This window comes from Watersipora subatra, chromosome 9 (assembly GCF_963576615.1).
Source record: "Watersipora subatra chromosome 9, tzWatSuba1.1, whole genome shotgun sequence".
NCBI classification, from domain to species: Eukaryota; Metazoa; Bryozoa; class Gymnolaemata; order Cheilostomatida; family Watersiporidae; genus Watersipora; species Watersipora subatra.
In genome coordinates, this window is record NC_088716.1 from 28,411,042 (window position 1) to 28,434,256 (window position 23,215).

General features: G+C 36.2%; 1 protein-coding gene across 1 annotated transcript; it reads right to left on the reverse strand.

The window, feature by feature from the left end:
- Positions 1-4,423: 4,423 nt before the first annotated feature.
- On the reverse strand, positions 4,424-17,889 carry LOC137403616 (bis(5'-adenosyl)-triphosphatase enpp4-like). The gene is made up of 5 exons (XM_068089593.1): positions 17,117-17,889; positions 15,156-15,375; positions 10,749-10,949; positions 7,175-7,399; positions 4,424-5,650 (listed from the first exon to the last, which is right to left on the reverse strand). The coding sequence occupies exons 1-5, from the start codon at positions 17,858-17,860 to the stop codon at positions 5,463-5,465; spliced, it is 1,578 nt and encodes a 525-aa protein (XP_067945694.1). The 5' UTR covers positions 17,861-17,889; the 3' UTR covers positions 4,424-5,462.
- Positions 17,890-23,215: the final 5,326 nt, after the last annotated feature.

The following is a 23,215-nucleotide window of genomic DNA, read 5'->3' on the forward strand; positions in this document are numbered from 1 at the left end:
AATATTATTTTTTAATCTGTAATATTTCTCTGCAATCGAGCACCTAGCCTTTCAATTTCTCAACCCTACAAGAGTGTCCCGATAACAAGAGTACCCTGCAAAAAATTTTCTCTGTCCTAGCCTTAGTTACTGTCTTGCAAAGGCCTAACTATTCTTATATTATAAATCTGATTTGCTAGACAGATGCGCAAACAACGGTCATTAGAGAGTCGATTGAATCAATTGTGATGTGCTCGAGGATCGTGGGATATTAGTTCATGTTTATGAAAATGAACGATAACATATCATTATCACCTAAGTAATCCGTAAATTAGTTACAGTGTGGACTGCCGGCCGCAGAAAAGAACCTTGTAGTGGGGATTCTGGTTCAATTTTGCTCACACGATTGAGCCTCATATTTGGAGGTGAAGGTTGTGATGTCCCAAATTTCACACCAACTTCGGTAACTTTAAAAAATGTGAAAATTTTCACTAGCTCACCTGGGGCTGATGTGGTATCATTGAGGATCCTGTTTACTGGTAGAATGGTTGGTGTTATATTAGCATTAATAGCTGTACATTGTTCAGCTACACCTGTTTGATCGTCTGTGTCTGTTGCAACGGCCATGTTAACAGTCTCTTCTTTATGTTTTCGACTTTCTTTGGTTTTGTTCTTTGTCTTTAATTTTTTGGTCGCTTTTTGAGTGCTTTGAGTATTTGCTGGTTCTCTTGGAATCCAGGTGTTTTCAATCACATAGTCAGATCTCTTCTTTTTATTGAGTTCTTTTCGTTTTAGATATCGAATTCTATATTTCTGTGGCTGTCTATATATCTGAACCCTTTTAATTATGTTGGACCACTGAGGGCTCGCAGTAGATTTCTTTTCACCACTTGCTTGTTCATTTGTGTTATCAGAATCGTCCGCTGACTTATCTGATGGTTTTATCCTGCTCATGGTTTTCCTTTTTGGCTTGATTTGAATATTTCCTGGTTCCATTTCCGCTGCTTTTGGCTTGGCGGGTAAACGCTTTTGATTACTTGAACTTGCCGAATTTGTGTTAACAAGCTGCTTTTGACTAGACCTTTTTTTATTTCCTGCTCGATTTTTACTAGTGTCACGTTTTCTGCTGTCACCTCTATCAACACTTTCATTACGGTTTGACTTCGGATCAACCGCCTCCAAATCTTGTGTTTGTTTGTCTGTGGTATTAGTTACCAGTGGAGGCAGCTTTTTACTTCCTTTTGGTGGCCTCCGAGTCTCAGCATCTTCTACTGGCACTTTATTAATTGTGGAGGAGCGTTGATGGTTAGTCGCCTTTGCCATCCTCTTCCTATAAAGAGAACGCATTGAGCTCTTTGGTAATCAGCTAAGAATAGAACTTAATTAGGTCATCAGAACGAAAAGACTCAGCGCTATGCACAAGTGATTAATTGATGCCTTTATGTTCATAACTGCTACTTCCTTACAATGCCTAAGGTACTCATTAGTTCTTGAGAACAGATCACTAGTACCGTCACTTGTGCGAGAATTAAAAATATCCTTTTGTTAGTCTCGGCAGTTTAAGATATTCGGTCGATGCGAGTTTCATATGTTATGCAGAAGTTGAAATGAATTCAGCAAATATATACCTTATGTGAGGTGTTCTATATCAACACAGCAAACAAACTAACAGTTCAGTTCCTACAGCAATTATTGTTCCTATTCCTACAGCAATTATTAGTCATATATGCTCATGATGATCCCTAAAAGTATTTCAAATTTATACAACAAAAGTTTTTATACTGGGCTCAACAGTTCCTTGTTTATAGGACTGACAAGCCACTGTAGTTATCAGAGTGCACCATTGTTAGTTTGGAAAAAGACAGTTAATAGTTTAAGAGATAAAAAATTTTTAAAGATCATAGATCCTTACATCCATGTCATCTCTACAGACTCACACGACAATTTAAACTAGTCAGTAACCAGGAAATATAGTCTCCCCGGTCTGATTTTGTAGTACCCTCATCACGCCAATTAAAAATACACGCTGATGAACATAATTAAAATGTTGGTAAGCGATAATATTACATTCAGAAAGCATTTAGTTTAACTAAACTTATGATCACATAAATTTACTTGCAGCTGTAGTAAATTTTCTGTTTTAGTGCAGTGTCATTATTGCCTGGTCAGTTTAGCTTAGCCTGGTGTGAGCCACTGTGATTTAGCTATTTCATATACACCCAGTCACAATGCTGCCATAATTGATACAGCACTTCGTTTTATTAGAAATGAAGGTTCAGTTTGAAATACTTGTAGCATGTTAATTATTGTACTCAAAAGTAAACTCATTTAAGAGCAACCTATGTGCCATGTATTACTTATTAACAAACATGCTTCAGGCGAAATCATCTGCTTCATTTGCTGAACAACTTGTGTCAGGTTTTGCTAACACACAGCTAATAGGTCTTCTGAATCAAGTGAGGTCTTTGGAAATCACTGAATAAAGTTTTTTTTTAAATTAAACTTTATGATATTTAAGACTAAACTTTGATTTAATGAATGAAGTCAAACGAGGATTGAAATCTTACCTTGACAAGAGGCTTCGAGGCATGGATGTGGAATGAGATTGTTAGAAGCTGTGAGAAAATGCTTGCAATGCACGAGTGAGCGCATAAACTATCAAGGAAAATCTTAATGTTTTGTCTCCGATTACGCAGCCACTTGTAACAAAAGACTTCCTTTGCAATTATATATAGATTTCCGTTAATTTACTTCGCGCAAATACGTATTATCATAATGATACATAATAACACCTCAGCGTTCACACCTATAATACTGCTCATAACTTGTCAAAAGTTCACGTGGATCTTATACAACTGTTCATAAAAACACTAGAAGATATGTATTATTTAGTGGTTTACTTCAATTCACAAACAGGTCTGCTTACTGGTACTGAGCGTGATTTGGGCTTTGAGCCTACACAATTTTTATGTAGTTTGTGATGATCCCCAGCAACAGCTGTGATCATATTCACTAAGTCATGTTAGTACCACAACAAAGCTACTTATGAAAGCTGTTGTCACAATTTCATCCCTCGCCAATCTGATGTTGCGAGGGTACAAAAACCTGTAAATAATGAAATTGCAAGCACATCCTAGAGCTAAAGATCACCATGTTTTACCAATGCTAGGTTTATTATTAGTTGGCTTCCTCGTCATATAGCTACTGAAAGTCAGTCTTCTTCATCAGCAACAACTGGTAATTGGTGAGAACTTGCCGAGGCTGTGAGTCACCAGGCTGATTTGATGCAAATTAGGTATTAATTTCAATTAAATTTAGAAACATTCCAGCTTCTCAGAATGCTTTGGCGAAAACTTGTTTCGAATATTCAGGTTGCACCTCAGCGAGCAGGTCATAAACGCATTTCAAACATTAGTTTAATGAAATTGAAGAATTGCTTCCTGAAATCAGAAATAACATGAGTAAAATAAGAAATTAAATCTCTCTATTTGAGAATTGCATGACCTGACTGAAATACATTTAGCTAATGGAATTTACTTACCTATATCTTCTAGTCTCTATGCTAGAAGTTGTCTGCTCAGTTATTAATTCATCATAATAAAACTGAAGAACTATTTCCTTCTTAATCTCGACTAACAGGAAAAAACACCCTTGCAGCATTTATCACCGCTTCAATCAGAGCTGGTACAAACTCAACTGTTCATGATGTCACAAATTTTTTTTATTAAAATCCCTTTCATTCATATTCCTTTTGGTATTGTTTCTATATCCTAACCAAACTTATAGGACAATTCATAAGCCATCCAAAAACTAGTAGGCAGAGTTGATTCTTTTATTGTTTGTAGTTTGTGTATGGTTCAAGCTAGCCTCCGGTTCATGCCATCCAGTTGGTTTAAACTTGGGCCACGTACAGATAAAATAGACTGAAAAGGGCAAAGTAGTTTTCTCCTGATCACTAGTATAAGCGCTAAATTTCGTATGTTCATGGATGATCAGGTTTCCTTCTTATTTATTCGTGTGCGGAAGAAACATGGTGAGCTATCAATGCAAGTTCACTTTGTAAAATATAATGCATAGAATGCTCTTCTGCCAGACTGCAATTCCAAATCTTGCTGAAAACAGATAAAATTTTTCTAAGCTTGCACTGATCTCTAAACATAGATCTTTTTTGTTTTTGAGGATTACAAAGCTGTTTCGGCTGGTGCCCGACTGAGTGCGCTGTCACTGGCACTACCAAAACTATTAGTGTAGTAATATCAGCGAAACAATATTTGGTTCAAATGTTCATGACCAAAATGCCTACACCGTTTGTTCCAACAATTATGTGGTTCATTATCTACAGCATTTACACTTGAATAATTTTCAGCTAAAAATCAAAATTGAATCAACCGGAATAATAAGCTGAAAACGCAAACAGTCGGTGCTAAACAAATCGATAGTATTTATTAAGGTATATATATATGTGTCAGCAGTGTCATAAAACCGGAAGATCCAAAATACAATAGACAGTGATAGAGAAGCAAACCAAAAGTCAGCAATCAAATATATACAAAATGACAGAAATTATTCACAAATGCACTCAAAAATATAATAAAACTATAATTATACAGAGAAGATAATAGAGATCAACGTTAAACAACACTTAGACATGTATTTTAGCCTTGATTGAGCAGCAATTGCAGAACACAATTATGAATTTAAGGCTAAAGCAGTGCCACCAAGTCCTGGGTACCCAGAGCTAAAGTTGCACGAATAAAAAAATTGCTTGTCTCTAAGGCTGGCATGATTGGAAAGAGAAAGGCTGGTGTTCCTGACAATAGTGACTAGGTATACATAACCCGAATGTTTATGTAATTGATGAATGTAAGCCGGCTCTTCTTACAACTATTTATTACATGGTGTGTATGTGTTAGAGTACTGGACATATTAACATCTGTGATAAGAGATCTACGGTTAACCAACATGATAAAAAGCTACATTTTATACTTTGCACAAGAAAGCTTTTGCACTAGATAGTGACCCTTGGAGGCTGAAGGACTTTGGAATAAACTGCCTTCCACATACATATTACAAGTAAATAGAACTGAATCTAGTTCATCGTTTATAATGTGATAGTACAACAAACCAGCTACTTTTTATCATGGCGTTATATTCGTCATGACAACAAGCTAGCGCTTTGATTGGCCAGTTACTGTGTTGTTAGCAACAGCATAGAGTGAGTGCAAAGCGCCGATGCCTAATATAAATTAAGACATAATATATTACTATCTTGTAGCATACTGATTCAAACAAACCTTAACACCATACATAGTTCAAACCTAGTGACCACTCAAAGGAGTTGCTTGTTCATAGCAACTAATGTAGACATTGTTAGAATCAAACAACTCCCTATTTTAAGGAACAAATGAATGATGGCGTGGAAAATTTAACTAACTTATGTTGAGATGTAACTAACCTACATGTGAGTAGCTACATTAGATGGTCTAGAATTCTTCATCAGATGATTCGAGAAGAGTGGCACCCTCTAAGCCGTTTGCTGCACTCATAGGGAGGCCATAGGCTTTGTTTGGTTCACGACTATTGTGCGGTGGTGGTGGACTACACCACAGTTTGATAGCGCCAACAAGAATTATGGATGAGACGATGGCACACACAAGACCAACTATCACCGCTACAACATAGGAAACACATCCAGAGTCTCATAATGCTCAAAGGAATCAACCTTCTACTGTATTATGTATAAAGGCGAGGTGTTAGAACCTCTTACATATTTCTGCTATATTTCATATATATGAAATATGAAGAGAGATGAAATATATATTTATATACAGTATATTATCTATTTTTATATATTCCAGATATATAAATATACAGTATATGAAATATATTTAAATCTGAGACATTAAAATAAGCCAAGTCTTCAGTTGTTTGCTTAATAAATACAAGTCATTCATCGGAATGCTTATTTAGGCTACCCTTGAATATATTAGAGCTTCATGATTTACAAGCATCACCAGATGATTCGACATTGCAAACGGACGATTCACAATACTTATATCACAATATTATTATGTAAATAAACTTGTAAATTTTTGTTAATACTTTTTGTATATTTCAACTTACAAAAAACTGTTTTGTGTTCACAATAGTTAGAAACGTTGATTCCATGACTAAAAGGCATGTGTGTTTTAGTTCCGGTATCGCTCACTCTGAAAATCATCAGGTGTGAGATAAATCGCCATTACAGGATTATATCGTTTAAATGATTGGCGATAATCTCTTTAAATGGTGCCAATTTTCAAATCGTCTACTTAAAAATTACCACCAACAATTAAATCGCCATATCGTGAAGCTCTAGAATATATATATATGTAACTGGCCTGAGGACCTGCCTACATTTTACAGTATACAGGTAGTCAGTACAGTACTGATACAGTATACAGGTAGTCAGTACAGCACTGATATAGTATACAGGTAGTCAGTACAGTACTGATACAGTATACAGGTAGTCAGTACAGCACTGATACAGCATACAGGTAGTCAGTACAGTACTGATACAGTATACAGGTAGTCAGTACAGTACTGATACAGTATACAGGTAGTCTGTACAGCACTGATACAGTATGTCTGCACAGCGCTGATACAGCATGTCTGTACAGTATTGATACAGTATACAGGTAGACAGTACAGTACTGGTGCAGTACACAGGTAGTCTGTACAGCACTGATACAGTATGTCTGTACAGCACTGATACAGTATGTCTGTACAGCACTGATACAGTATGTCTGTACAGCACTGATACAGTATACAGGTAGTCAGTACAGTACTGGTGCAGTATACAGGTAGTCAGTACAGTACTGGTGCAGTATACAGGTAGTCAGTACAGTACTGATACAGCATACAGGTAGTCTGTACAGCACTGATACAGTATGTATGTACAGCACTGATACAGTATACAGGAAGTCTGTACAGCACTGATGCAATATGTCTGTACAGCACTGATGCAGTATGTCTGTACAGCACTGATACAGTATGTCTGTACAGCACTGATACAGTATACAGGTAGTCTGTACAGCACTGATACAGTATGTCTGTACAGTATTGATACAGCTTAGACAGTTAGACAGGAGAAAACAGCCATAGAATTATAGACAAGTATAGACAAGTCCAACTCCTCAATAGTTCTCTGACTGACCTGTTTCAAGATTGAGTAGAGCATTAGAAGTGATGAGCATATCGCTGACTGCTGACAGAGAACCATTACTAGTAGGGCATTTTATCTTTAGCACCTCGCACATCAACGGGTATATGTGCACATTGAGGAACGGGTCATGAACCTTCCCACTCTTAAAGGCGGGTCCACTGGCTATGAACAAAGCGTGCATCTTTTCCCAAGTATTATTCCACCCATGATTTCCCTCTGTAAGTACATGTATAATAAAAATAAGAATTATACAATAATTAGGGTATGAATTTGAGCTCATGATAGGGAGCTCAAATTACGGAGAGGAAACCGACCTCAAACCCTTTTCATATCTAGTGATGGAGTAACCAAGTGCAAGGAGAGCACTAAACTGTTGCCCTTTTACAAGAATTCATAAATTTCATCTGCAACAACATATAAGTGGTGGTTCAAACAATGCTGAGATCGCTTCCCCTCCTGCTAGCTCTATGTCTCCACATCACGTGCCCTCGGACTATTCTCATGGTTCAAATACAGTGGTGATCATGTATATGGTACTGCTTACAAAAACATTTGTTAATAACCCAGTTTGTTAAGTATTTATTAGGATGAAGTATGGTAATATGCACATCAATAGACATCTAAGGATGTTCTATACATGAATATTATTATATATCAACTGATATCTGCCTTTTTTATCCTGGTTTTGGTGTAATACAGCGGTATCTGCACATTATGACAAAAAAACACAAAAATAATACATAAAAACTAAGTACATGATCATCAACAAAATTGGCCAAATGTACCCTGGTTTTGGAACATACGTACGTAACATACATGTACGTAAACATGTAACTATTTGTAAGAAAATTGGTGACCTTTGGAGTATTAGTAAAATACTATATATAGTTGACCAGCCCTTATAGCCAATCACAGGATAGGATAAAATGGGTGCACAATAAATAGTGTATATTTCTTGAGAATACTTTTGGTGGCTGACAGAGTGTCTACAAAACTTACTTATCAAATATACGTATAGAGTCTGGTCTGGTCTGAGATTATAAAGACAATCAGTTTATGCCATGAATGACAAAAAAACAAAATACGTTATTAGATGGTCTATAATACCTACTATAATATAATTGGTTAGAAGGGCTAACCAATTATATTATAGTGGGTCAGCCCTTACTGTCAATCTCAGAATAGGATAAAATGGCTGCCCAATAAATAGTGTATATTTCTTGAGAATACTTTTGGTAGCAGACAGAGTGTCTACAAAACTTATCAAATATATAGAGTATGTAGTCGGAGATTATAAAGTGAGTTTATGCCATGAATGACCAATGTAGACATACATTTGCTGCTGCCTCTATCAGCTAGTCATGTCAGCATGATTTCTCTAATAATGGAATCGAAGTGACAAAGAACACGAAAAAAAAACTACGCAGTCTTGTAATTATGATCACCGCTGTACAGTCATACTTCGACTTACGAGCTTAATGCGTTCCGAGACTGAGCTCGTATGTCAATTTACTCGCATGTTGGTGCAATTTATTTATATATAGAACAATTAAATATATATTGATTGGTTTCTATACTCTAAAAAATGCAAATAAAACACTCAAAACAAGATATTGTAACAGAAAGAACATGTTGGTTATTGTCACAACTTACCACATGCTTTTAAAAAGCAACAAATAAAAAATAATGCAAGCAAATGTGATTAATTAAAATGTAAAATTAAATACATACAATAGCAGCTAACGCTAGCATTTGCCAGAGAGGGAGATATAAGTTATCCTTCATTACAACAGTTGACTTTGATAAATTTGGATTTAATCAGTCTTAAAAGACAAACTTAGAAGCAAACCTAAAAGCAAACTTTCAATTTTAACTTAACATAATTAAAATTTCTTAGGCGTTCATAGTTTTAAAGTTGCTCGCTGATTAGCTAATTTTTCCTTTGTTTCGCTTTCACGACTAGACGGCCGTTTTAAAATAAACCTATCTAAGGACGTTTGCCTTTGTCGCCCTTTCAACATGTTGCGATTAGGACGAACACAGGTGTCGTCACAAAGGGTTAATTCACAACCACTAGCCAACTTGTCCGAATGTCTATTTTTATAGTTGTGATAGATAGCACCAGCCTTTTCTCATAGCATTGTTTCAGTTACGCTGTTACCGGCCAATTGTTTAACTTTTATCCAATGCCTGATCAGTCTCTCCATCAGCGGTCGTGAAGATCGCTGCGCCGTTTAGAAACTATGGTTAGTCATTTTTCGAACTAAATGCCCTGAATATAATCCTTCTGTTTGATAATTGTGGATGTATTTCGGTCATATTGCTGAGCTAGCTCAATCACGCATACACATTTCGCATGTTTTTAATAATTTTCCATTTAATATCAATTGTTATCATTTGCTTTTTCTTGGCATTATCTTTTATTTTACTGGCAAACTTTCGGTCTATGCACAGTACCTTTAATTCACATAATTTTGCACCGAAAATCGCACACAAAAAACACGGTACAAAAGTATAACCTGAGCAGTTAAAAAATACAGAGTGATGCTGTTCTCATAAAACACCTCCGGCATACTTGGCAACTGACTCACATGCTCGTATCTCAAACATGGCTTGTATGTTAGTGCTAAAACTTGCTTAAAAGCTGGCTCGTATCTCAAGTATCTCGTACGTTGGAGCACTCGTAAGTTGAAGTATTACTGTACAATGTTTACCAAAAGCGAATGATTTTACTCCCATTGGTGTGAAATATATGAATGACTGCATAAAAGTTCAAAATCCATTGCAACAAACTAAATAAAACCTTTCAGTACATTAATTTTTGCAACTGCAACGACTATAGGGACGACAAGATACCCAAGAATTGGACTGATTATGTCTGCAAGCAGTATGTTAGTCCATACCATATCCTCCACATGAAACCTAAACATAACAGTTGCTCTTAGCATTGATAAAAAACAACAAACCCAAAGTAGGTGAAGGTCAAAAATAATGAACCTTTGAACTTGACGAGTTGGGTCTATATCCATTGGTTTTGTAGATTTAATCAGTTGGTTTTGAACCAAATGCAGCAAAGGTACATGTATTTAGAAAACTTAGAATTTGTAGATCTAAATATTTTATTTAAAATTACTCAAATGCATACCAACTCACACTCCGGCAATAAATTTAAGTTTTGTCGGCGCGTACCACTTTCACAGCGGTGTAATCAAATATTATAGGAAACACTACACAACTTGCTGAAATTGATAAAAAAACTTCCTGAGCAATAGAACAACTGTTAAACAATATTGGTGGCCCTGAAAAGAGCTGGTATGAATTTGATCAAACGTACTCCAGAGAATTTTGGTTACTTAATGCAATTCAATCAGCATTTAACCATGTTTTTACATAGCAGAATAATGAGGAAACAACTCCCTTTCTAATAGTACAGTTTGTAGCAGACAAGGAAAAAAATATTGGTGATAAACTGCGAACTTTGCGTGAGAGTGTAAACAATCTATTAACTTTTAGCCTCATTGTAAATATGATATCAGTCTTTTAGTTATAGCAGTTTAACACTCACTGGGATCCCAATTGGTAGAGTTTCTAGCCTGAAGAATGAGTTTGGCAGGTAAATCATCCTCTGGGATATCAGATACAACTACGATTGGAGGGATGCGTCTATTATTGCTATAGTGTGAGTTGACCAACTCGATGCTGTCGTTGTAATACCTCGTCATTCCCTTGCAGTTGCTGAGATTTCTGTACAACTCCTCCTTCAGCTCTAAAGGAATATATATCTATAGAGTATATTACTACTCAGGGACGCTCTATAGACCCTCTCAATACAGTGAGGAACATTGTTATTATTGTCCCAGCTAAACTCAAACCACACGTTTGAAATAGTAATGCGACAACACAGACAAACACTGTGTTTCCATGCTTTGGTTGCTTCGGAGTTGCCCATTGCCGATGAACTCATACTCTACTGTTTCAACGATTCGGAGTTGCACTATAAAGATCGTTCCAAGATCTGAGGTGTATCACTCATAGCAAAACTTGTTAAAATAGACTCGCATTGAGTCACAGTTACAATTGATTCCATTCGTCTCAAATAACAGATCTAAAAAATAAGTATTTCATCATATCGCTTGAGCAACCCATCCTTGGCATGTGAATGCTCATGTAGAGGCAAAAAGCCAAAAAGAAACATTAGTGGATAGCAGTAGAACGTCTTCCTAGCAGATTGCGGTTGTGTGCGGAAAATTTTTACATTCACTGGAGAGAGCTTTGATGAGCATTATCTATCGAATCGGATCTATCAGCAGTGAGTGTTTCTATGATGTCGAATAGTACTCTCACAGTGAATACCTTCACACAAATTTAGCAAAGCAAAATGATGTCGAATGCATATGAATTTTACCATCTCTATGATTTAGAGTGGAAGCAACTCCGAACCCATTTAAAACAGGGAAACAGTGAATCCAATCAAGTGATAGCTTGGCAATCAATTCAGAGCAATTTTTTATTTCATTTTTAAAAAGGTTAAAAAATATTAAAACGCGATGCCGAAGCCTGTGGAACAACAGTGTCACAGCTAGTCGAAGCGCCAGGCACTGCATAATAGTCAGTCAGCCAAAACAGATGGTGCTTCCGGATTCACCATGTGTAGGGGCTACACAATTGGAGTACACCGGATATCTTTAAATTCTAATTACGTAACTCTCACAATTTTAATAGAAATATGGTGGGTTTTGCCTTGATATGGGTATATGATGGTACATGGTAACTTGATATGGGTATATTATAGTACATGATAACTTGATACAGGTATATTATAGTACATGATAACTTGATATGGGTATATGATGGTACATGATAACTTGATATGGGTATATTATAGTACATGGTAACTTGATATGGTATATGATGGTACATGATAACTTGATATGGGTATATTATAGTACATGGTAACTTGATATGGTATATGATGGTACATGGTAACTTGATATGGGTATATTATAGTACATGGTAACTTGATATGGTATATGATGGTACATGGTAACTTGATATGGGTATATGATGGTACATGGTAACTTGATATAGGTATATTATAGTACATGATAACTTGATATGGGTATATGATGGTACATGGTAACTTGATATGGGTATATTATAGTACATGATAACTTGATACAGGTATATTATAGTACATGATAACTTGATATGGGTATATGATGGTACATGATAACTTGATATGGGTATATTATAGTACATGGTAACTTGATATGGTATATGATGGTACATGATAACTTGATATGGGTATATTATAGTACATGGTAACTTGATATGGTATATGATGGTACATGGTAACTTGATATGGGTATATTATAGTACATGGTAACTTGATATGGTATATGATGGTACATGGTAACTTGATATGGGTATATGATGGTACATGGTAACTTGATATAGGTATATTATAGTACATGATAACTTGATATGGGTATATGATGGTACATGGTAACTTGATATGGGTATATTATAGTACATGGTAACTTGATATGGGTATATGATGGTACATGATAACTTGATATAGGTATATGATGGTACATGGTAACTTGATATGGGTATATGATGGTACATGGTAACTTGATATGGGTATATGATGGTACATGATAACTTGATATGGGTATATGATGGTACATGGTAACTTGATATGGGACATGACGGTACATGGTAATTGAATTTGGTAAAGTCTATTGACAATTGATAGGCTCATACATGCTGACGCGTCATTATAAGCAATAGCTCGAGATCTTTATAAATATGTTAGTCTTTAACCTTTGACAGCTGAACGCTTTCCTTATAACAAAGGTGTTCAGCATATATGTTGAAATGTTCTATTGAAGTCACTCCCAAGTCATCAATAGAGTGATGACTGTTTTGATAGCAGATCGCTGAAAATGGCACATGTAAGATATGTAAGTTACTAGATGAATTACTAGCCCGATGTTGCACGTGTGATGAAAAAAGTTTTTGCGTAAAAAATTTATTTTCAATTGTTGTTAAGTTTCTTAACTTAAGCTAGTTAATCTTACTATAATAAGAGCTGTTGCTATGACTTGAGCCAGCGTTAGGAAAAATGATTGTATTTTGATCTTTAAGTGTGCTAGCGGAAGTGTGAGTATTTTAACCATTCAGCTTTAAAGATTCGCAGATGCATAAGTATGTTCACAATTATTCATCGCGAAGTATCAGAATGTGCCCAAACTCTCCTACGTCTAACGCAGCGGATGACACATTAGACCATGGCTAATATAGCCATCTACACAGACAATGTAAATCAAATAGGGCACAGTGATTCATGAGTAATAGAGTGAGTAGCCGACTCAAACATGGCTTGCGGCAGCAGTAGCTGACTCAACCATATCTAGCAGCAGCAGTAGATGACCAAACCACGTCTAGCGGCAGCAATTGCTGACTCAACCATGTCTAGCGACAGCAGTAGCTGACTCAACCACGTCTAGCGGCAGCAGTTGCTGACTCAACCACGTCTGGCAGCAACAATTGCTGACTCAACCACATCTAGCGGCAGCGGTTGCTGACTCAACCACATCTAGCGACAGCGGTTTCTGACTCAACCACATCTAGCGGCAGCAGTTGCTGACTCAACCACGTCTAGCGGCAGCAAATGCTGATTCAACCATGTCTAGCGGCTGCAGTTGCTGACTCAATCACGTCTAGCAGCAGCAATTGCTGACTCAACCACATCTACCGGCAGCAGTAGCTGCCTCAACCATGTCTAGCAGCAGCAGTTGCTGACTCAACCACATCTAGCGGTTGCAGTAGCTGACTAGCGGCAGCAGTTGAACCAAGTAGAATAATAAAGTAGGCAAGATTGGATTGCATATAAACAAAGTTTTATAAGTATTCAATGCTGGAAACTCCTAAGACTCACTGATGTCAGGTTTCACACAATGTGTTTCCATAACGCAGTTAAACCACAAGTTTGCATCATTTGCAAGATGGAAACAGGAAAAATCTGCAAATCAAGTGAGTTTTGTTACTTGCAAATTTTTATTAAAGGTTTCATGCTTGCGAAAGATGGAAACGGCATTTGTGAATTATGTGCAAAAGTATGGCGTGCAAGCTATTCCATTTTAAACATTTTTCACACTTCAGTCATTCCTATTTCAATATGAGCAGTTCCGAGCGCACTGCTATGAACTCTGGTGCAGAAATCTTTACTCTTTAATAAAGCGCCCGTGTTAATTCGCAACATGCAAATGTCCATTTAAACACTTATCACAAGGTAGCTCAATGTGTACACAACTCCAAATCAGTACAACGGAAACAGTGATACAGCTGCGCTTTTCAGAGACTCGTGACAGAGCTACTTCCTCAATAAGGGTTAGTGCCATGCCGATAAGAGTATTTATAATGTATATGGCTTTAACCTCAAAGATTACAAATGGGAAAGAGCAAACACATCTGGATACGAGTTGAGTGTGTCGCTGCCTTGTGAGGTTGATCACATGACAGAGAGGCACGTAGCAATTGCCTTTACTTTACATAATATCTGAACCTCTTCATTCTTCTTCTATTAGAAAGTAACCAAAAAAAGTTCTTAATAATTCCTTGCAGGATGGCCAGGATGGTCAAGATGGCCGACTTTCAGCTATCACATAAAGAGCCCCTTTGAAATGTATTAACGTTTTTAGACATTGACACAGTTACTAGAATCTTTATTCGCTGATTTTAATGAGCTACCATATATGCAGATATGTAGAGAATGATGGACCAATCCTCAGAATACAAGCTTCATTGAGGGCGTGTAAATTTGTGATTTGAAAAAAAATTACACAATATCCACAACATGTTAGATTCCTCTCTAGGTAAGCCAACAACACACAACTGACACGCTTGTCTCTTCACAAGCAGAATGCTGGCGGACACTGATAACTAGTAACTGATAAGATAAGGGTACCATGGCTGTTATCTATAGGCCAGATGTGCATGACAGGAGTGTTGTCTGTTAGGAGATATCTGTCCGATGCAATGCAGTCTTCGAGGTAGACAAATCCATCAACATCAGCGAATCCATGATCACTGAGTACAATTATGTTTACATCTTGTAGTTTATGACTCTTCAACTGGTCGAGGAGGTAGGCAATGCCTTCATCGATTTCCAACACACTGGCTCGTACCTTCAAACGAATTTTAATGTCTTTATTTTATAAAAATTTGATGATCGGCATTGCCTTAATGATAAACTTACAACAAATTTTAATCAACTTTATCAGAAAGTATCGATATTTTTCTATTAACTGCAATTGTTTTAGAAGTGTGAGGTTTGAAGGTGAGGCCACGATGTTTCAAGATTAAAATCGACAAAACTTGATCGAGGTTAGAATGCACAGATCAAGCGAAAGTGTGATTATAACGTTTATAGTTGCAAAGAGACTGACAGAATAGAGAGGCGTAATACAGCAACTTGAACATAATAGCTGATATTAACTATAGCAATGATAACAACTAGTGATGTTGTTTCGTGCATATGTATCTTCTAAGTCTTTTAACTGTGATCAAGTTTTGTTGATTTCAATCTTGACACATCCTAACAGTCAGATCACCTGATCACCTCAAACATCAAAAACAATCTCAAATGATGGCAAAATGTCGATATTTTTTGATAAAATCTACTAAAATTGTGTGTAAGTTCATCTCTAAGCATGTCGAACTGGCAAAACTGAAAATGTGTAAGCACATGCAAAAGTTTTTCAGAGTAGTTTATAATCGCTGCGTTTCCATGCCTCGAATGGGTTTGGAGTTGCTTTCACTCTGAATCATAGAAGCGGTTGATGCCATTTCATTTGATGCCATTTCACTTCCCTAAATTTATGCAACCGCATTTGCTGTGAGTGTACTTAAACATCATAGAAATGCTCACTGCTGTTGGAATCCGAACCGATCATACTCGGCTAACCTCTCCCCAGTGGATATAAAAACATTCAGCCCATAACCACGCGCGACTCTGCTAGTAAAACATCCTACTGCTACTCACTGATGTTTCTGTTGGACTTTTTGCCTTTATATGAACATTTACATGTCAAGGATGAGTTGCTCGTACGAGGATGACAAATAATTACTATTTTAGTGTGACTAGTTGACTAGTCGTGAATTGAAAAGTGACTGTGAATTGAAAGCGAGTCTACTTTACCAAGTTTTGTTATGAGTGATTCATCGCAAATCTTAGAAAGATCTTTATAGCGCAACTCCGAATTGTTAAAAACGGTAGAATGTGAATTCATCAGTAGCAGGCAACTCCAAACCAATTAGAACCATGGAAACAGTGAATGAGCAGCATTTCAAGGTTCCAGAACCCATCGTCTTGCACTTTGACCTTTACACTCCATACTTGTCAGAACAAATAATTCATACAAGTGCAACTGAAGTGGGTTTTAGCAGAAGAAGTCATGCTTGACATGCAGATGTATGACATGTGACTCCATCTACAGAGTGAAACCATGCTTGACATGTAGATGTATGACATGTGACTCCATCTACAGAGTGAAGCCATGCTTGACATGCAGATGTATGACATGTGACTCCATATACAGAGTGAAGCCATGCTTGACATGCAGATGTATGACATGTGACTCCATATACAGAGTGAAGCCATGCTTGACATGCAGATGTATGACATGTGACTCCATATACAGAATGAAGCAATAATAAACCAATATGTTTCTTTAACAGATTTCAGTTAGGAAACTCAAAACATATCGATATTGCTTGCTTTGGGTTAGCAATTCGATTCATGCTTGTGGGTCAGTAAACTGAATCTTCATTGTAAAATTGCCATGTGAAAACTTAGATTGTGGTCTTCTATTTCTAATTAAAGAAGTAGTGAATCCAATTATGTCACTAAGCTTTACAATACTCTACCTCGTCACTCTTTGGTCCATACTTATGAGCAGTCCGATCAGGATATTCATTGTACAACATTCCAAGATTTATTGGTGTCTCCCGATCGGTGAACCACGAGATGATTAGATCAATACGCTGGGTAAAGTTCAAATAGTTATCATGATCAGAGTTGACGTAGTCTCTGGAAAAGGTTATATTCATGTTATTAACAGACGCAGCACCTCCTGGCCAATATATTGAACCAGACGAATATGGAGTTACAACGTCATGAGACTCTCCTCCATGCCTGCGCATCCGTATCAACTCCTGCGTGCGATTGTTCCTAACTTTTTCTGTTTTATTCTGTTTGTTGTTAAGTTCATTAGTGTTCCATATTGGTTGGCCGCCATACCATTGTGAGCATTCACTGCTAGAACACGAGTGAAATGTCTCATTCCAGAGCGCGTCATACATATTATTGGCGACTATCCCGTGCGTCTCTTCATGTAGTCCTGTAGCTATGGTGTAATGATTAGGGAATGTTTTTGTTATATAGGAAGCGGATAAACTACGAGCTCTGACTCCCCTTTGGGCGAGACCAGTCAAACTGAGTGGTTTGTACATGTCTATATAGTCATGCCTGAAGCCATCCAAACTAATCACAAGAAGCTTTGGATGACTGTTTTTGTTGATATGATCCGCATCTTCATCAGCATCATCGCCAGCATCATCGTCGTCGCCATGAGCGAGTGTAGTAACAGTTATGCCAGCCAATAATGACATTAGAAGCTGCACTTGAAAGAAAAATTGTACTAAATCCATCTGGAAAACCTAAAAAAACAAGAATTTTATTGTTTTGAGAATGCAACAGATTTGGGAATGGTTTTCCACAGAAAAACTAAAATGACCTATGCTCACGTAGAAACTCAGAAAAAAATTCAGATTCTCAAGGTCTCAGTAGCAGGGAATTTGAGTACCTTTATGGATGAACCTGAAGTAGCTCTGCTCAGAGAGAAACAAGAAAGATAGTGTGATCAAATTAATACATTTGCATATATACGATTACCAATAAATACATATATATAATTACCAATAAATACATGTATATAATTACCAATAAACACATGTACAGTCAAACATGGATAACTCGAACTTCACGGGACCGAGCGAAAGTGTTCGAATTATCAGAGCGTTCAAGTTATCAGAGCACTGTCACAAGTCCATGTATTTACTTATTTATTAGTAGATACATGTACATATACAAACTATAATATAAATCAAAAGCACAAATGGCTTGTTTCATATTAAATGCTTCTAATGTAAAGTTTAAAACGTTTTTATCAAAAAGTATAGAGATTTTTTTATCACTTGAGATTGGTTTGTTGTTTGAGGTGATGTTATTGCCAGGACGTTTTTTAGATTGACATTGGCAAAACTTGATCGTTGTTGAAATGGTCAAAAGAAAAGACATCTTTTTCTTTTGAGCGTTTTACCCACGATCAATTTTGCCGATTTTTCTTGAAGTTTATGCAAAGATTACCTCACTTTACCTTGCTTCCGAAGGGCGATCGCTAATATAATATCGCTAATATAAGCGGATGTTTGGTATAAATCAAATTTCACCAAACCTTTAGAAAAGACGTTGACAAAAATATTTTGCCGATGGTGGTAATAACGACGCTTATGAATTACGAAAAGTTGAGGTTTACCTCTATGGCTTGGAATAAAGTGATTTTCTAAAGCGATAACAACCGTTTCGGTAGCCGTTGGGAAAAAACAATTCGAGTCAACAGTGTTGAGTTCGAGTTATCTATAGCAATTTATCATTACGTGGGAACGGACCAAAGAAACCGTTCGAATTAACCATGTGTTCGAGCTATCCGTGGGCGAGTTATCCATGTTTCACTGTATATGATTACCAATAAATACATGTATACGGTTACCAATAAATACATGTATATGATTACCAATAAATACATGTATATGATTACCAATAAATACATGTATATGATTACCAATAAATACATGTATACGATTACCAATAAATACATGTATACGATTACCAATAAATACATGTATATGATTACCAATAAATACATGTATATGATTACCAATAAATACATGTATACGATTACCAATAAATACATGTATATGATTACCAATAAATACATGCATACGATTACCAATAAATACATGTATATGATTACCAATAAATACATGTATATGATTACCAATAAATACATGTATATGATTACCAATAAATACATGTATATACTATTACCAATAAATACATGTATATGATTACCAATAAATACATGTATATGGTTACCAATAAATACATGTATATGATTACCAATAAATACATGTATACGATTACCAATAAATACATGTATACGATTACCAATAAATACATGTATATAATTACCAATAAATACATGTATATGATTACCAATAAATACATGTATATGATTACCAATAAATACATGTATACTATTACCAATAAATACATGTATATAATTACCAATAAATACATGCATATGATTACCAATAAATACATGCATATAAGTACCAATAAATACATGTATATAATTAGTTAATTACCAATAAATACATGCATATGATCACCAATAAATAGGACTGAATATTTTCTGTCAACGACTAGTTATAAACAAGAATATTTCTGATGCAGATCAGTTTCTGATTGGTTATCAAACTATTATTTGTCTGCATGTGAACATACTGCTATAGTAAGCTTTAACACACTGACTTTTTTATACAACAAAATTAGAAGAATTACTGTGTAACTACCATCAGTAAGTACTGCCATCCATGTAGTTATAACTATTATTAATGCAATATAGATTTACAATATGTCGAAGGTGTTTACTAGCTTCATTCTGCTTTTTTGTTGAGTTTAGAAAGTAACTAGTTTGTTTTGAAAGTGAATTTACGCGAGACAAGCAGAGCTCAGCAATGTGAATATCTCAACATTGGAACATCCGTCAAGTTTCTACCATTAACTTAACCTAAATGTCAGATGGACAGAATTGATTTTTTGACAGACATACACAATATATATTACGGTAATACAAACAAACTTTGACATATGAACTTAATCTGCTCTACTTTTTGTTTTACATGTCGACACCGGCACATCTTGAAACAGGAATGAATGTATTACATTTCATTCGTTTGGCATCCCTAAAAGCTTTGTAGCGAGTACTTTGGATAACTAATATAGCATTAAAACAAATTTGTTATGTAAGACTCTGTGCGGTTGTAAGATAAACAACTGTACGGAACTAAATTATATGCAAGAAACTAAAAATAATAAAGTAATAATCAATAAGTTAAGTTTTTGTGACATTACTTTCACCTTGAAAACAACCGAATTGAAGTGTAGCCATGATGATACAGTAAACAAACGCTATAAAGATAGAGGTCACGATAAAAAAAACAGAGCTAGTCTTCCTGAATTAATTTACATTATTGTTCTTTTCTATTTAAATTATCGTGGCCAACTTTTTGACTCGCACCGATTTCTGCCTTTCATTTCTTTATATCCCTTCCACTTACTTTCTCATGGTAATTAATAGACGGCTTCAGAAGTCATTTAATGAGTGAAGCCAAAGATGTTTGCTTGAGTTTTATAATTATTTGTATTTGCAACTCTATAGCACGCATTGCCTCCTTCTATAGCACGCATTGCCTCCTTCTATAGAACGCATTGCCTCCTTCTATAGAACGCATTGCCTCCTTCTATAGAACGCATTGCCTCCTTCTATAGAACGCATCGCCTCCTTCTATAGCACGCATTGCCTCCTTCTATAGCCAGCACTGCCTCTTTCTATAGAACACATTGCCTCCTATAGAACGCATTGCCTCCTTCTATAGAACGCATTGCCTCCTTCTATAGAACACATTGCCTCTTTCTATAGAACACATTGCCTCCTTCTATAGAACGCATTGCCTCCTTCTATAGAACGCATTGCCTCCTTCTATAGCACGCATTGCCTCCTTCTATAGAACACATTGCCTCCTTCTATAGAAAACATAGCCTCCTTCTATAGAATGCATTGCCTCCTTTGTTTCATTGCAGCTACCATTTGCGCTAGCCTTTTTCATGTATGTTTTAAAGCAAAACAAAACGGAGAAGTACAAAGTAGTGTTTAGTAGTATTCAAGCCAATGTAGAACAAAACTATCTGAAGATTGTGTAGTTATGTACTGGCTTATAAAACTGCACTGTTTTAAAAAAAACTTAAGGGCATCCTGTATGGTACCTACTCTGCATGTTACCAAATTTAAATGTAGAGGTAAGTCAAGGTTTGATTACAAGTAGCTAATAGAGCAAAATGTAGGACCATTTAGCTAGAGCTCATAAAACTTTCTAATTGCCAGAAGTTAAAGATGGTCATAATCTTATTGGTTCCGCGACATGACCACCAACTAGCACGAACTTAGCAGAGCATAGGTCAACTCAGCCAAAGGACATGATACCGATGGTCAATGAGACTGCAAAAAACAGCGATTAAGTTAGTATCTCTTTCATAAGCAAAGAACCTTGCAAAAACTTGAAATTCATTGCTAGGAACGTGAAAATAGGCCAGAATTGAGAATTCACTACGCAGATGCGAGGTCTGTATATAAGATTGCATAAGCTGCAAAGTAGTCAGGTTAAAATCAAGAACCAGCTGCTTTATAGTGAAAACCAGACAATGTAGAACTCTTACAACGAACCCTGTAGGTGTTATTAGAACCTTCCTTGGCAATATCAACAGTAAGAGATTTTCTTAACTGCTTCAAAGAAAATAATCAGTGATTTTTAAACATATAAATGATAAAAATGAAGCAAATATTATAAAAATATTCCATCGTGAAACAACAAATGTATTAGAAAGAATTACTATGTAGTTTGAATTACTATGAATTACTATGAATTACTAATAAATACAAAACCAAGGTTGTGAGAGATAATTACATGAGTCCTGGCTACAAGGTACACCCTACTTTCTAATATTTTCAAGGTGTTCTTCAGATGAACAGACAGTTCAAAGTTAATAATCACTTTACTAGAACATGTTCCATTTCTACAACTGCCTACAAATGTTCTCTATCCGCAGAGAGCTAAAAGTATAGAAACAGTAGCTTCTTCAACGATGCTATGTTTTGTGGTAAAAGTAATGAAGGTAGTAAGGGGGCAGTTGCGCTGCAAAAACGTGACAGTAAATGAGAGAACTGTTTACCCAAGCAAAATTATTTTACCAACACAATTAAGCTAGTGCACTTAAAGACAATGTGTTACAGTTATGAAAATAGCTTGTAATATCAAGTTCTACGTTCCATATAAAAAGAGGATTGGGAAGCAATCTATGGCAACAGGACAGTCATAAGTAACTCTATGGATTTCTATAGCCAGCAGCCATAAAAAAATTTGTCATGTAGGTTAAGATAAAATTGAACTTCGGTAAATAACTAAGTAATAATAGTAAATCAATTTTACTTTTGGATATATCTATATATATCTATATAAAAAAATTGTTTCCTCACCCCGGTTAACCTATATGGGTAGTAATTTCTGCTCTAACTCGGGTCTCCTACCAGAGACCTGGGAGTTTGAGCACGCGCCTCAAGATCTTAGCTGTTCCCAATAGCGCATTTTTCTGCAACTCAGCTGAGTTGATTGCTGTCGGTATCTGGGCAAGCTACATTTTATGGACCGGTGTTATTGCGCCCAGTGCCCAATGACTACTGGAATTACAGTTGTTCTTACATCCGAGCATTTTTCAATCTCTTCTCCAAGGGGGAGATATTTCTCTACCTTTTCTTTTTCTTTGCTGGCTATATTGTTGTCATTGGGTACTGCTATATTTATTATAGTAGCCCTCTTGTTCTCCTTGTCCACCACCACTATATCTGGTTGGTTTGCTAGGACATGCTTGGCAGTCCAGATGTAGAAGTCCCAGAGGATCTTAGCGAGGTCATTTTTATTGACTTTACCAAGAGCTTCCACCAGTGTTGCGGTTTATTAAGGCCATACTCATCGCATAGACTTCTATACACAACACTTGTGAATTGATTATGCCGCTCAGTGTATGCGTTTCCTGCTAGCTGCTTGCATCCGCTGATGATGTGATGA

Coding starts and splice junctions, on each gene's coding strand:
- LOC137403616 (XM_068089593.1), bottom strand. CDS start 17,860: ATGTCATTATTGGCTGGCATAACTGTTACTACACTCGCTCATGGCGAC. Junction 15,376..17,116: donor ATGGACCAAAGAGTGACGAG/GTAGAGTATTGT, acceptor ATTCGTTTGAAG/GTACGAGCCAGTGTGTTGGA. Junction 7,400..10,748: donor CTCTACCAATTGGGATCCCA/GTGAGTGTTAAA, acceptor ATGTACTTACAG/AGGGAAATCATGGGTGGAAT.